Consider the following 14,938-nt stretch of genomic DNA (forward strand, 5'->3'; position numbering starts at 1 on the left):
CCGCATAATGGGGAGACGCTTGTAAATAGGGTCGTGTTAAAGGGTTAAGAAAAACTAAATGACACCCAAACAATGCATTTCTATACATTTCATAACACTAATTTCTTGTTCTATTCCCAGGTAAAGGTTGTATTACGTTAAGTGGTACATGAATAAACTAATTAATTATTGGAATACTGTATCCAATTTATATAAAATCAGTATCTCTAAGATTTCAATTTGTTTGACAGAGCTCACCATTACAAAACAGTACATTTTATTTTCCCAATGGAAAAAGAAGAGCATCACAACTTTTCTCAACACCTGTGACGTCACTACCATAGAGTATACCTGTTAGAAGACTGCATGCATACCCCCCCTTAACACCTGAAACTCTGATTTATTAAAGATAACTGGGAACTTTTCTATATCACAAAAATCTATTTAGTTTGATTATAAACACTACAGGGGAAATACTGCCCTTTAAACACCTAGGTTTGTGTAAGTCAAGCACGACTGGCAACTACTATCACAGATGTGTTTCATAAATGGAAATTGTAAATGACACCTAGCCTAGGCTAATAGTTCACACACACACATTTTGTAACTTGTGTATGACAACACAATATTGTAACAACTGGTAAGAAAGCTGCTGTATAAAAAAATAGTTGAATGGTGATAAAACCATGGTAGGCTGTGGGTAAACACAGATAGGTTACATACCTACCAAACTGTGTCATTTCTGGGTTTGACCTGTGTCACCCGGTGAAATTGGTTCCATCAAGCACATTTCTAGGTATAAGTATTGCTATATATACCAGAGAAAAAAGCTATCTAGAATGCTGAGGTTACTACCCTCAGTTCACTCATCTATTAATTAAAAATAGATGTCGGTATACACAAAGGGTGAGTGTTGACACTGCCACAGGCCTCTGCCCTGTAGAGATCTCCAATCCCAAAATCCTGGAAAGTGAGGGGCCGTCGCATACCCAACGCCCCTCGCCCGGCCAACCAACACCTCAGCCGCTATCTTAGCTACATTCCATCTTAGCATGCTGGTATACGTCATTGTATCTTTCCCTTGAGCTGCATTTTTGCCATTTTTACTTGTTTTTCATGTCTTCCGTACAGGAATCTTCTTCATCCAAGTTAAGTACCATCTTCTTTTGGGGTTTTTTCTTATAGAGGCTTCTTATTTGACCTTTAATTCAATAATTATGGGGTTAAATAACACGGTGCGGTCATCCATGATCACTTACGCCAGTGCCGCTGGACCTTAGTTCATGTGCTTTAGCAGGAGATTCTGCTTGTGTTTTACACTGCTATTTATTTTAGATATTATATTTGTCTCCTTCAGGAAGTTCTTTGGCGAATTGTCCTTTCGGCTGAAGGGCATGTTGTGCCCGATTACAACGGATCGAAGAGTGTTAGCGCTTCTCTCGGCTTTCTGATCATAAATATCTTTTTCCCTAAGTACCTTTCCTTCATGCATAAAGAATACATTCCCAAGATGGTACTGTTTTGCTCATGATCTTTCCTGATATGTACGGTGATGGATGACGTATATTTTTGGATTTAAAATGTTTTGGATTCAGCATTAGGGTCGGCCATTTTCGTATCACCCGCGTTCAACATGTCGCGAGTTGTTAGGCCCTCTCTACAGCACGAGTCTTTTATATATTATAAATTTCTGTGCATTTATTTTTATATATATTTATATTTCACACATCATTTGGTTAACTTTTCTTAGTACTTTGAGCCAGGTAGTTTCTTTGATGGGTATTCTGGCCTAGCCCTCTCGTCTGCAATCGGTGGGCTAGGCTACTTAGGTTAGGCGCCTATCATGACCCTCATGCTTCCTAGCTCCCCCAACCAGGTCGTTTTGAGGCTTGGAGGAAGGTGTTGGATGGTTGAGGGAGTTCCTCGTTCTCTTGACCCACCTGTCCATGCCGTCATGTTTTTGGAGGGTTTTTATTAGGCTTCGGAGACCCCCCCTCCCCTGTTTTAGCCTACCTGATCAGACCAGTTGGTTTTCGAGAGGTAGGTTAGAATAGTGAGGGTCTCCTCATTACTTAGCCCCCCACCTGACCAGGCTGTCGGCGTTGGAGGGTGTGGCCAGACCTTGCGTGGAATTTCTCTCCCCCCTTCCATACCTCTGTTAACCTTCTCCCAAGTCAAAAATTTGACGTTGGGGGGCGGTCTGGAGTCGAAGGTTGCACGTTCTTTTTCATGTCGTTAGCCTAGCCCTTCGCATCTATCTCTTAACATTTGGCGGTGTCTTAGTTCTCCCCTGCGCCGGTATTTGGTCTCCACGACCGGCACCCCGCGGGAAGGTCTATAGTGTCCAAGGGTGTTTCCACCCACCTGGCCACCGCCGCCCTCCATTTTGGTTATTTCTCCCTGTTCCTTAGCTTTACGTGTGACCTTGACTCCTCGCGTGAGGATGCCAAATCACTTATGACCGCACCGTGGGGAGTTTTCGGCCAGCCCGATAGTGTTACCCACCATTCGGCCTCCGCCGGGTTTCCCGCCATTCTGCTAGTGTTTCGCTGGTTCGCTTCTCTCAGTGTTAGCTAGAGCACCGAACACAAGTCCAGGGACACTATCTTGGCTTCCGCTAGGTTCATTCTCCACTGGGTTTGTCAGGTCTCCCGTTGTTTTTGTACATGTTACCACTCCGGTGGATATGGTTTTCGGTTGGTTGGCGTGTTTCAGCCATTGGCATGCTGGAGAGTTGAGCCAGTTTTGGAGGTCTCCTCTCCTACCATAGGCATGAAGTAAGGATTTGAGTCAACCAGATGGAGTATCATAACCAAAGCAGCAATGCTGTTTATAGATTTAGTTGACTATTCTGTGCTTTTCTTACCAACCACTGCCGATTCTAGCGGTGTTTATATTTAATTATACTGTAATCATATTATAATTCGTTATGATGCATGATCCTAGGTTAAGGTGTATTGTGCACGCCGGACTGCCCGCGTCCTTAACTTATCGTTATTCATGTATTGTATATTATCTTTATTTAGTCGGGAGTCTATTCGCGGGTTTTCAGATTGACTGCAAGCATGCTCCATCACCCATATTAGGTTAAGGTATCTATCTCCACACGATCCGCCAGCCTTAATCCAGCATACTCATGTATCATCTATCCACACAGATGGCACGCTGTCAGAGCCTGGGTGTACAGCTGTCCTCCAGCAGCCCTGTGGCCCTGTGGTGTGCCACTCCCACTCCGCCAAAGCGGTTCGGCGTCAGACCTGATCGCCTGGCACCCGTGACGGCTGTGAGGTGTGCCACGCCTCTGCATTTGTTAAGGGGTGTTGGATGAGTCGGGTAAGCTTCCGTCGCTAACATTTAGTTCACTTTTGACTTCATGGCTTATATTACGGATGGCGGCGTTGGAGATCGTTTTAGTAAGCTTTTCTCTCTTTCAGTCTGACCAGTTCCCGCTGAATTTTCTACTGTCAACCCTGAAGGTCTAAATGGCTATTTGGGGAGGAACGCCCCGCTGTGGAAGCCCTACATCCTTTCAGAGGGGATCTGCAATCTCCCCTACCCCGGCGCCCGGATCTCAGCCGCAGTTCCGGCGGAAGTAGCTGCCCCCTTGATAGAGCAGATCCAGGAGACGCAGCCCTCCCAAGACGACAACATATGCGGTGAGAGGTGGCGGCTATCAATATAAATATGGAACCTATGAACGCCGTGAGCCGACCAGGTAGAAGGTAGGGAGGTAAGTGAGGCAGGGGGAGCGAGTTCCCTTTTCAATTCTCCTTCTTCCTCTTCTTCTTCATTTCAGGGTTTCCAGAAATCTACTTACCTTGAGGACAGATCGAGGTCTGCTGTCCCCAAGGTGAAAACCTTGAAAACGAAGGGCTTATCCAAGTCCTCTAGGCCTCACAGGTCTAATCCTGTAGCTCCCTCGAAGTTGTCACGGGCTCTTAGTCAGGTGGCTTCAACTAGTAAGGCTACTCCCCCTGCCAAGGGGTCGAGATCCAGGGCGGTTAAGGCGAGTCCCCCTCAACCTAACTTTGACCCCTGAGGCTTTTGTAGAGTTTCCTTCTTGCAGAGCTTGACGAGAAGGTTGAAGCAGGATGAATGACCTTTCCTCTCAGCTCAGTTTTAACTGAAGACTTCAGATGATTTCTGGAAGTCTTTAGCTGAGAGGATGCAGAACCAGGAGAAACTTGCTCGGGTTTATGCGTCCGGAGTGGCGCACAAATGTACGCTGTTCCGGATGCTCCAGCTCCTCCCTTTGATAAGGGAAACCTGGTGTCTGGCTTTTCATGCCCTCGGCAGAAGATACTTGCACATTGAAGGCTTGGGTACACGCGCAGGTTAGAACTGTGTTCTTCCCACCGACCTGCCTCCCTACCCAGGCTATGCCAGACTCACTGAAGAAGCTTGATCAGATCGTACAAGGTCCCGGCTGATACAGTTATGTTTCCTAGGACCAAGTCTAACTGGGCTTGGTGCGCACTTTCACGGAGTGGAGGCGGAGGAACACTAAACTAATTTCTTCAAAGGACTCACTATGTTCTCGCTAGTGATGCTGTCCCTACCCCCTGCATGTCTAAGGTAGCTCAGCTGACTTGTCAGGCAGGCATCGAGGGTAAATCGCTGCCTCAACTCCGGGAGACAGATCCCACTTCTCTTGTCTTCCCCGGAGGTTCGGAATTTTGGTTGGGAGTCCCAGCCACGTCTCGTGGGCAAATCCTCGACCGGCGGGGCGCTCATCCTTGTGCCCATTAACAGCTTCCCCAAGATTCCGGAGGCTCTAAAAGCTGAATTCGAGACTAGGTGCAGATTGAGTCGCTCCATGCATTCCTTGTCTGACAGAGACAACGGCGGTGACTTACAATGAAGAACCTCTCTTCCAGGTCCTAACCAAATCCCTGTTGGCGGGATTTGTAAGACCTGTACTACTTTTTATTATGGCGAGGATGAATTGCTGTAAGCACATCTTTGCGGACGCCACCATAAGGCATGAACCCAATAGGCTCATGAAGAGTTCTATTTGGGGCGCCAATATCTTCCCTGAAAGTGAAGTGAACAATATCCTGTGGAGGCAACCAGGGCAAATCAAAGCCTCCGCTCCCGCTGGGGTCTTCCCTTCAAAAGGAAGGCCACCGAGTCCGCCGGACCTCAAGCTAAATCAGGGAAAAGGTTCAGGAGGTACAAGAGACTCACACTGCACCATGCTGCAGGCTGTACCGTTTCTCCCAGGTCGGTCAGCCTTCAACTTCAGCGCCCAGCTCAACAACAGTTTGTGCTGATGCAGCCTGCTCAGCATACCCTTGCTTCCCCAACCTTCGTGACATCTCCGGCTTTCAACTCCTCGTTTGAAAGCCAGGGGGCGTTTCGTGGTTTTAACAGGAACGCAAGGGGAAGCAGAGCCAGAGCCTCCTTCAGAGGTAGGGCTGCGTCACGTTCCCTCTCTCGAGGGAGAGGAGGCCGGGGTATTAGAGGAGGTAAGCCCTCTCCCGCCCAATGAGTCTCCTCAGGTAGGCGGGAGGTTGTATCTTTTTTGGGACCAATGGACTTTCAGTCCGTGGGCCCACAGCATACTCTCCAAAGGTCTGGGATGGAGCTGGAGCAGAGGTCCTCCTCCGCTAGTTAGACTCCATCAGTCTCTCATCCAAAGCCTCTCCTGACTTTGTAAAAGACCTGCTCAGTGAGGCTATAAAGAAAGTGAGACACCTGAAATTTCAAGGCAGACTGTTCAGCATTCACACAAAGGCCGGTCAGCAAAGAGTAATCTTAGACTTGTCTTGTCTCAATCTTTACATTCAATGCGATAAATTTCGTGATGCTTACAATCTCGCAGGTACGGACCCTACTTCCCCCGTGTGGAGCCGCCACCACCTCTATAGATCTTTCACACTATTATCACGCCCGTTGTGTAAGAAACTTCTCTTACCTGGGATTCACAGGCTGGGAAAATGCTTTACCTATTCAGTCGTACATTCGGGCCTCAACATAGCGCCTAGAATCTTCTCACTCAAACTGGCAGAAACAGACCAGCAGTTACGGTCCCAGGGGATCATGTTAGTCGCATACCTAGACGATTGGATAATTTGGGCATCCAACGCCGAGGAATGTCAGAGAGCAACAGCCATAGTGATCGACTTCCTGAACTCTCAGGCTTTCAACAAACGGGAGAAATCCCTACCAGTTCCAGAGGCTCGATTTCAGTGGCTAGGAATCCAGTGGGGATCTGGACTCACAAACTGTCTCTTCTGCCAGCCAAAAGGAGGGAAATAGCCAAAGCCACCAGGCAGTTCCTCAAAAACAGGAAGCCACTGCACTCCAGAAAGAGTACTAGGTTCTCTTCAGTTCGCATCTGTTACAGACCTGCTTCTTGAAAGCCAAACTGAAGACATAAACAGTGTGTATGGAGATTTGCTTCAACAACAGACTCAGAGACAAAGTGTCCTAATTCCGCTAATGTTGAGGAAAAGACTTCGGCCGTGGTCGACAGTCAAGAGTCTATCAAGGTCAGTACCCCTCCAGTTTCCTCCTCCATCATTAGTGATCCACACGGACGCTTCTCTGAGCGGGTGGGGAGGATATTCCCAACACAGAAAAGTTCAAGGTACGTGGTCCACTATGTTCCGCCAGTTCCATATCAACATTCTCGAAACAATGGCAGTATTTCTAACTCTGAAAAAACTAGGTCCATCCAAGCAGATCCATATCAGACTGGTACTGGACAGTGCAGTAGTAGTGCATTGTATAAACAGGGGGGGCTCCAAGTCGAGCCGGATCAATCAAGTGATGATAGCAATTTTCTCCCTGGCAAGAAAGCACCGTTGGCATTTATCAGCCACCCATCTGGCAGGTGTCCGGAATGTCATTGCGGATTCTCTGTCCAGGACAACTCCGCTGGAGTCGGAATGGTCTCTGGACAAAACATCATTCGAGTGGATCTGACGTCAGATACCAGGTCTCCAGATCTGTTTGCCACAGAGAGCAACCCACAAACTTCCATGTTACATTGCTCCCAATCTGGACCCCTCTTGCTCACTCCACAGATGCGATGTCATTAGATTGGGAACGTGGCAGAAACTTATCTAGTTTCACCAATAAAACCTGTTGATGAAAGTTTGCACAAGCTCAGGTCATTCAAAGGTCAAGAGGCTCCTGTGGCACCCAACTGGCCAAAGAGCAGTTGGTTTCCTCTTCTTCTAGAGTTGAAACTCGCTGTATTCAAATACCCAGGCCAAAGTTGACTAAATAGTACAAACTGACTATCAGCTTCCTACACCCAAATGCCCTGGCTTATGGACTTCATGAAATTCCGCTGCTCAGAGATGCTAATATTGATCCTGTTAATACATTGTCCTTAGAATCAGATAAAAGGGACTTACTCAGACAGTATGATTCAGCAGTTAAAAAGTTACATTATTCCTGAAAGAATCTGAAGTCAAGTAATGACCTGCAATCACCTTCTTCAGGTCATTATTTGAAAAAGACTGGCCTTCTAGTACTATTACTACAGCAAAGTCGGGTTGTAAAAAGATATTTTTACATGGTTTCAATATTGACTTAACGGACTCATATTTTTCATCAATCCTCAGAGCATGCGCTGCTTGAGACCAACTACCCGGCCCACACACGGTTTCCTGGTTCTTAAATGACGTGATTGAAATAGCATCGACACCGATAATGAACAAAGGTCCATATTCGAGTCTGCTGTTAAGGAAAACGTTATTCTTAATTAGCATAGCTTCAGGTGCCAGAATTTCTCTGAACCGGTCCGCCTTCTCTAGGAGAACCGAACCATGTTGATTTCTCCCGCCAGAGAAGTTCTGCTATCCCTGGATCTCAAATTTTTAGCTAAGAATGAAGATCCACAAGATAGGTGGTCCCCTTGGAAGGTTATCCCCCTTCCACAGGATCCGTCCTTATGTCCAGTCACTACTTTAAAGGCTTATTTACATAGAACTTCTAATATAAAGTCTGGTCCTCTTTTTGTCAGGGAAAAGGGAGGAACCCTTTCCTTAAAGGCCATCAGACAACAAATACTGTATTTTATTAAATGTTAACCTCGACTCAGTACCTAAGGTTCATGATATCCTAGCAGTACTACCTCCACTAATTATTTTCATAATATGAACTTCTTTGAAGATCTTAAAATATACGGTTGGAAATCACCATCAGTATTCAAATGCCACTATCTTAAATCTCTAGAGGCCCTAAAATTTTCCACAGTGGCTGCAGGAAGTATTGTCCCTTCCACCCTAGATTAACCTAGCAATCTTAGTTATCCTGTCCCTTTCCTCTCTCGCCTACCTGCCTCGTTTACTTGCCTTGTCATCTATTCTTAGGTCAGGCATGCTTCACAGCCAGACTCCTGACCATGTTGTATATTACCATTATTCTCTTTTGTTAGCATTTAAGTGTCTTGGTATTAACCAGTATTTTGTGTACACATGCCCCATGTTATTGACCATGTCTTATCCAGTATTATTAATCACATCCTGTTTTGCTACTTGGATAATTAAACTCAGTATTTACTGATAGTTTTATTTATCTCCATCACAGTAGTTGTTAAGGGGTTTCACCAAGCTTGTATGATTCTCTGTTACTACATCGGGTATATGTCAAACCCAGAAAAGGATTTTGACATAGGAAAATCTATTTCTTGAGAAGACCTGTGTTATTTGGAGACTCACTCATTTCTCCTCCTTTCCCTGATTGACATACTGCTTGGGGGGAGGGTGCTAACCTGGAATGAGGCTAAGATGGCGGCTGAGGCGTTGATTGGCTGGGCGAGGGGCGTTGGGTATGCGATGGCCCCTCACTTTCCAGGATTTTGGGATTGGAGATCTCTACAGGGCAGAGGCCTGTGGCAGTGGCAACACTCACCCTTTGTGTATACCGACATCTATTTTTAATTAATAGATGAGCAAACTGAGGGTAGTAACCTCAGCATTCTAGATAGCTTTTTTCTCTGGTATATATAGCAATACTTATACCTAGAAATGTGCTTGATGGAACCAATTTCACCGGGTGACACAGGTCTTCCCCCAGAAATAGATTTTTCCTATGTCAAAATCCCTTTTTTGAGAGAGAGGAAAAGGAGGGGGTTTCCTTTTTTTTCAGTGTATTTATATAGTATATTTTCTTACAAATATGGGGGAAAAGGTAGATGATTGCATTTTGCATAAAGTTTTCAGTTTAAACTGTAATGGCTGCTGTTTATACACATATTGAGTATTTATGGTTATGTGGTACTGTATTGACAAAGTAGGGGAAGTAAGGGTACAGAGTTACCGTTTTATACCCATAGAGTTTTGACTTGTCCTTATCTGGACCAACAGGCCTTGGCTCTATTAATCTAGATAATCGAGAGATTACTGTATTTTAACACTCAAAATTCTACACTCTATTGTAGACTTGCATACTTTAAGAAGACTTTTAAAAACTGCTTAATATTTTTGAAAAACTATTAAAAATAAAAATGCCTCAAAAAAAAAAATCTTTTGCTATGCAAAACTACTGTTTCAATGTTGTAAGATGAATAGGAGTAAAAATGTAAAACATATTGTTGTTCACCATAAATATGTGCAAAATAAAATTGATAAATTAGATAATTCATGACGTTACTTGGATATGGATTATACAAAAGCTGAACTGGGTTATAAAAATTCTAATAACCACATTCGAATAAATTACACATCAACAGATGAGTCTGAAAAATTATCAAAGGCACCTTGCAAAAAAATGTCATCGTTCCTCACATTTAAAGAGCTAACTGGAAAGATAATTCAAATGAAAAGCATACCTGTCACAGAATAAGGTTCCCCATACCGTTTCCTCGTCTTCCTTTTTCGCGTTTTCACTGAACCTTCCCGTTCCTCATCTGTGGCAGTAGTCATGCCAATATCTTCTTCTCCAGTTGTGTAACTATCAATGCCATCTAAATATGTTTTATCTGTCTGAATACGAATTCTCCTCTTTTTCTGTTTGGGTTTCCGTCCTTTGCATGGCGATAACATTGGCATATCTAGGCCACTTTCATTTTGAGAGTCACCGTCAGCTTCTGAAGACTTTCTCTTTTTTCTTTTTTTAGATTTCATCTTTTCATTTGCAGTTGCTGACTCTGTGAGTGATGTCTGTACTTTAGCTGCTGGTTGAGATTTTCTCGACTTGATACCTATTTTCATTACTTTACTGTTTTTAGACTTCAAAGGACTCTTTAGTTTCCCTATATTATCATCCACATCATCATCATCTTCATCTTCCTCATTTAAACATGAAAATGACACCTTCAAATTTTTTTTACCTTCAACTTTTTCTCGTATGTATGGATCTTCATCTTTAGATGGTATATATTCATCCTCTGAAAAATCTGGTTCAATATCATCTTCTGATTCATTCATGAATTCTACCACATGTTCTGCTGATTTTTTCATTTTTCTCTTTCCACGAGTCTTCTTTAGGCTGCCTTCATCTTTTGCAGGTAAAGACTTGCAATCCAAGCCACTGTGATGTTCCTCTACTGAAGGTTTATCCTTGATACCTCTTTTTACAGTTGCTTTTAGTCTAACAGTTTTCTTATCCCTCACATTGTTTGTCAATTTGGGTGTACGGCCTTTTTTTGCTGGTGTACTCACTTTTTTCTCTGAAGCCTTGCTTTTCTTGGGTTTAGCTTCCAGGAGAGCTTTTGAAGTTTTCTTTGGAGAGTTACTTCTCTTATTCTTTAGTGCCTTGTTTATTTTGCTTGATTTATTTACTGAAGGGATTTCACAGGCTTCTTTTTCTGGGCTTCCTTTTACATCATTGTGGTTGAATGGCGTGCATATGATTCTAAGAGACAATGCAGGCTGTTTTTGCTCTGATATAACTTCATTCACAGGAGTGTCAATTTTGTTAAAATCAGGTGATATTGATCTTTGGTTATCATTAAGCTCTGGAGCTACAACATCCTTGGATGTTGCATCAGTTTTAGCCTTCTTTCTTGAATTAAACTTCTTTTTAGGAGCAGTCTTTGGGGTTACCTCTCTTTTGGGAGGAGGTGCTTTCTTTCTAGAATTTGATGGCCTACCTGCTTTTCTAGAGGCAGAAGATTGCGGCGAAGGATCAAATTTTAGAGGACTCGCCCGTTTCCTTACCCTTCTCAAATTTCTCTGGGATATCTGAACATCTAATTCCTCTGAGACTCGCTCTACTTTCCCTAAATCATCTGTGTTACAAACCTCAGATGGAACAGTTTCTTTATTTTCACTATAAATCACTTGTTCTTTGAGTTTGTTCGGGATAACAGCCTCATGTTCTTCATGCCCTACATTTCTTTTTTTAGGTGTTGCTTGTTTTCGACGGTCAGATGTCAGTGCAGGGGTTTCATCTGATTTTTTCTCTGTGATTACTTTTTCATCCTCTACCAAGACTGGCACTTCAGGTTCATGAAATTCAAGTTCAGAATCTTTTTTAGATATATTTTCTTTTTTTATGGCATGTTCACTAATATCAGTTTCCTTTTTGTGATCATCCTCTGATATATCCTTTTGCTCTGATTGCATCTTATCTGAAAGACCATTATCCTGACGAAAGGGACTTTCAACACTAGTATTTTTTCTCCTTGTATTTCTCTCTAATTTACTATCTGTGCAAAGTTCCCTGATTTCTGGAGGGCTGGCTTCATCCACAAGTTCAGAATCATTAGTTATCCTGGAATTTTCCAACTTGTTTTGTGACATTGTTGACTAGACGATGTTAAAAATTCAAAGTGCATCAGTTCTGAAATAAAAAAGAAAAATTTCAAGATCTCCACTTTTCAGATATACAAACCTTAAGTCTTTTATATGGATGTCCTTCAGCAACAGCTGGTTCTGTCATTGAAGCTTGTTAATGAGGTAGTTAATATTGGCTGGCAAGCGAGAAAATGGCTACGTGTCACACACCTGCTAATAACCCATTAGTATTTTTCATTGTGACTACATGTGCAAATGCAGGGATGGTTACAGGTACATGATAAAAGACTAGGTATGTATATCAAGGAAAAAGGCAGATTATCCTGAATTTGTGATTCATTCCTTTGGGAATAGAAAATCTTTGTCTTTTATATAGAGACACTCCTTAGCAAGGAGCTTTTGTCTCAAAAGAACCAGACAGCCACTGTTCTGAAGGAACTGGAACCTGAAGTTGTTAACCTCTGCCATATCCTAAATAGTCAGAGCCAAAGGTGAGAGACTGAGGGGACAGTCCTGTCATCACCTGGAGAGGCTGGCTTCCCAGTCAAGTACTGTATATTGACCAAGAGAAGGTCAACTTCTGTAATCTCCTATTTAGAAACTCCTCACTTTATAACCCAGTTCTGACAACTAAGTCAGTAAGTGAATTTTTCAATAAAAGAGGAGTGCCCCCATCTTCCCCAACTCCCCTCAATCTCCTCTGCAGGATAATGAGACAGGGACAATGAATTTATAAGTGATTAAACTTGCAACACAAAAGAAAATAAAAACAATTTTCTATTTGAATGTAATTAATTATTCAAGTTTGTGTATTACAATAAGATTTTCAATAAATTTTATTCAATACAGTTATGTTAAGAACTGTGTTTTTGCCTTGGCTAGCCTGCATGTGTATACAGTGAAACATTTTCTTGGCCAATGGAATTGTGGGAATTCCAACTCAGTGTGTCCCACCCGTCTTCTTAGTGTGGATAGTCACCAAGGAATAAGTAATCTATCACAAGCCTCTTCTCACTTAGCAATTTCGTAACATGCACACAGATTCACATGCTCATTAACACACCCAAATACATAGGTGGACAATGCAATAATTGTGCCCTTCTCTCTCTCTCTCTCTCTCTCTCTCTCTCTCTCTCTCTCTTCTCTCTCTCTCTCTCTCCTCTGTGGTATACAATTTTTATTGTTATTTGTTTAATGCAGTACAGTATCGTACTTAACACAGTAATGTACTGATGTTACGTATATATACTTTTTAGTCTGCATCTGATTCCAAATTCATGGAAAAAAAATTTTGTTTGGAGAGAGAGAGAGAGAGAGAGAGAGAGAGAGAGAGAGAGAGAGAGAGAGAGAGAGAGAGAGAGAGAGAGAGAGAGAGAGCCAACACAGTAAGCATGTAGTTTCCTTAATGTGGTGCGTATATAAACATGCACACTTACTGAAACACCTAAGTAGCATTAAACATTACTGTATTAATTTACCACAATAAATAAATTTCAATAAAAATGCTGTACCAGAGAGAGAGAGAGAGAGAGAGAGAGAGAGAGAGAGAGAGAGAGAGAGAGAGAGAGAGAGAGAGAGAGAGAGAGAGAGCCAACACAGTAAGCATGTAGTTTCCTTAATGTGGTGCGTATATGAACATGCACACTTACTGAAACACCTAAGTAGCATTAAACATTACTGTATTAATTTACCACAATAAATAAATTTCAATAAAAATGCTGTACCAGCGAGAGAGAGAGAGAGAGAGAGAGAGAGAGAGAGAGAGAGAGAGAGAGAGAGAGAGAGAGAGAGAGAGCCAACACAGTAAGCATGTAGTTTCCTTAATGTGGTGCGATATGAACATGCACACTTACTGAAACACCTAAGTAGCATTACACATTACTGTATTAATTTACCACAATAAATAAATTTCAATAAAAATACTGTACCAGAGAGAGAGAGAGAGAGAGAGAGAGAGAGAGAGAGAGAGAGAGAGAGAGAGAGAGAGAGAGAGAGAGAGAGAGAGCCTAGTAAGAGTGTAGTGCATGTGTATACCTGTGATGCACAAGTTTACATATAATCAAGCAGGTTAGCCGATAGGCTAGGCTTACACATCGACTTCACATAACAAAAACACGATCATATACATAATTTTGTTTAATTAAGCTTACTGAAAATCTTTTTCCAACACAAACTTTAAAAATAATTATTTTTAACCTACAATTTTGTTTTCTCTTTGCAAATTTAGGCAATCATGAATTTATTATCATCGTCTGAGTTATCCATCATAGGAAGAGGAGATTAGGGAGGGGGAAACTCCTGAGTAGTGGAGGCAGAAGGTTGAGGAACTTTCAGTGGCTGAGATTACGCTGTCTTCAGGAACTTGTGTAGACGTCTGTGTAGGCATAAGATTAGTTTAATCTACACACACACACAAACACACACAGGCAGATTAAAATAATTTGCTGAATGGCAATTACAAAACTACAGTATGTCTTTGTCTGTTTGGCTGTTTAAAGGAAAAAGAAAAAATGTTCTGTAAAAAGGTAAAAGAAATACTGTTATTTACATGGTATGGCATACTAAAATTTAGGAAATCCTTATACTGTCCAAACATGTATACTTAAGCTTAAGCAATATAACATGGGTTGTAACCTTTCGTAAATATAATGCAATGTGTTTACTGATAAACAGTTATATTAATCACTATTAGTGATTAACCCTTAAACGCCTATTGGACGTATCATACGTCGACTAAAATTGTCTGTTGGGTGCCAAGTGGACGTACCATACGTCGGCTACAAAAAATTTCAACCTTCGGTCAACTTTGACTCGACCGAAATGGTCGAAAAACGCAATTGTAAGCTAAAACTCTTACATTCTAGTAATATTCAATCATGTACCTTCATTTTGCAACAAGTTGGAAGTCTCTAGCACAATATTTCGATTTATGGTGAATTTTTGAAAAAAACTTTTTTCTTACGCCCGTGCGGTTACATAAAGTTTTATATATGAAAATGTGTGCAATTTCATGTAAAATACAGCAAAATACAACCCATGGTTGTAGCTTTTATCAGTTTGGAAATATTTTCATATAAATCACGATAACTGCCAAAATTTCAACCTTCAGTCAACTTTGACTCGACCGAAATGGTAAAAAAATGCAATTGTAAGCTAAAACTCTTACATTCTAGTAATATTCAATCATTTACCTTCATTTTGCAACCAATTGGAAGTCTCTAGCACAATATTTTGATTTATGGTGAATTTTTGAAAAACTTTTT

At 42.1% G+C, this 14,938-nt stretch overlaps 1 protein-coding gene across 4 annotated transcripts in view; it reads right to left on the reverse strand.

Moving 5' to 3' along the window:
* The window catches only part of LOC136847442 (uncharacterized), a 210,378-nt gene that overhangs the window by 157,383 nt on the left and 38,057 nt on the right, over positions 1 to 14,938 (reverse strand). For all 4 annotated transcript variants that reach the window (XM_067119143.1, XM_067119139.1, XM_067119141.1 and 1 more), the window contains exon 3: positions 9,767 to 11,721. In XM_067119143.1, coding sequence (XP_066975244.1) covers positions 9,767 to 11,681 — 1,915 coding nt within the window. In that variant the 5' untranslated portion in view covers positions 11,682 to 11,721. The remainder of the gene's footprint in view (positions 1 to 9,766; positions 11,722 to 14,938) is intronic.

The sequence above is a fragment of the Macrobrachium rosenbergii genome, chromosome 16 (genome assembly GCF_040412425.1).
Source record: "Macrobrachium rosenbergii isolate ZJJX-2024 chromosome 16, ASM4041242v1, whole genome shotgun sequence".
In the NCBI taxonomy this organism is placed as follows: Eukaryota; Metazoa; Arthropoda; class Malacostraca; order Decapoda; family Palaemonidae; genus Macrobrachium; species Macrobrachium rosenbergii.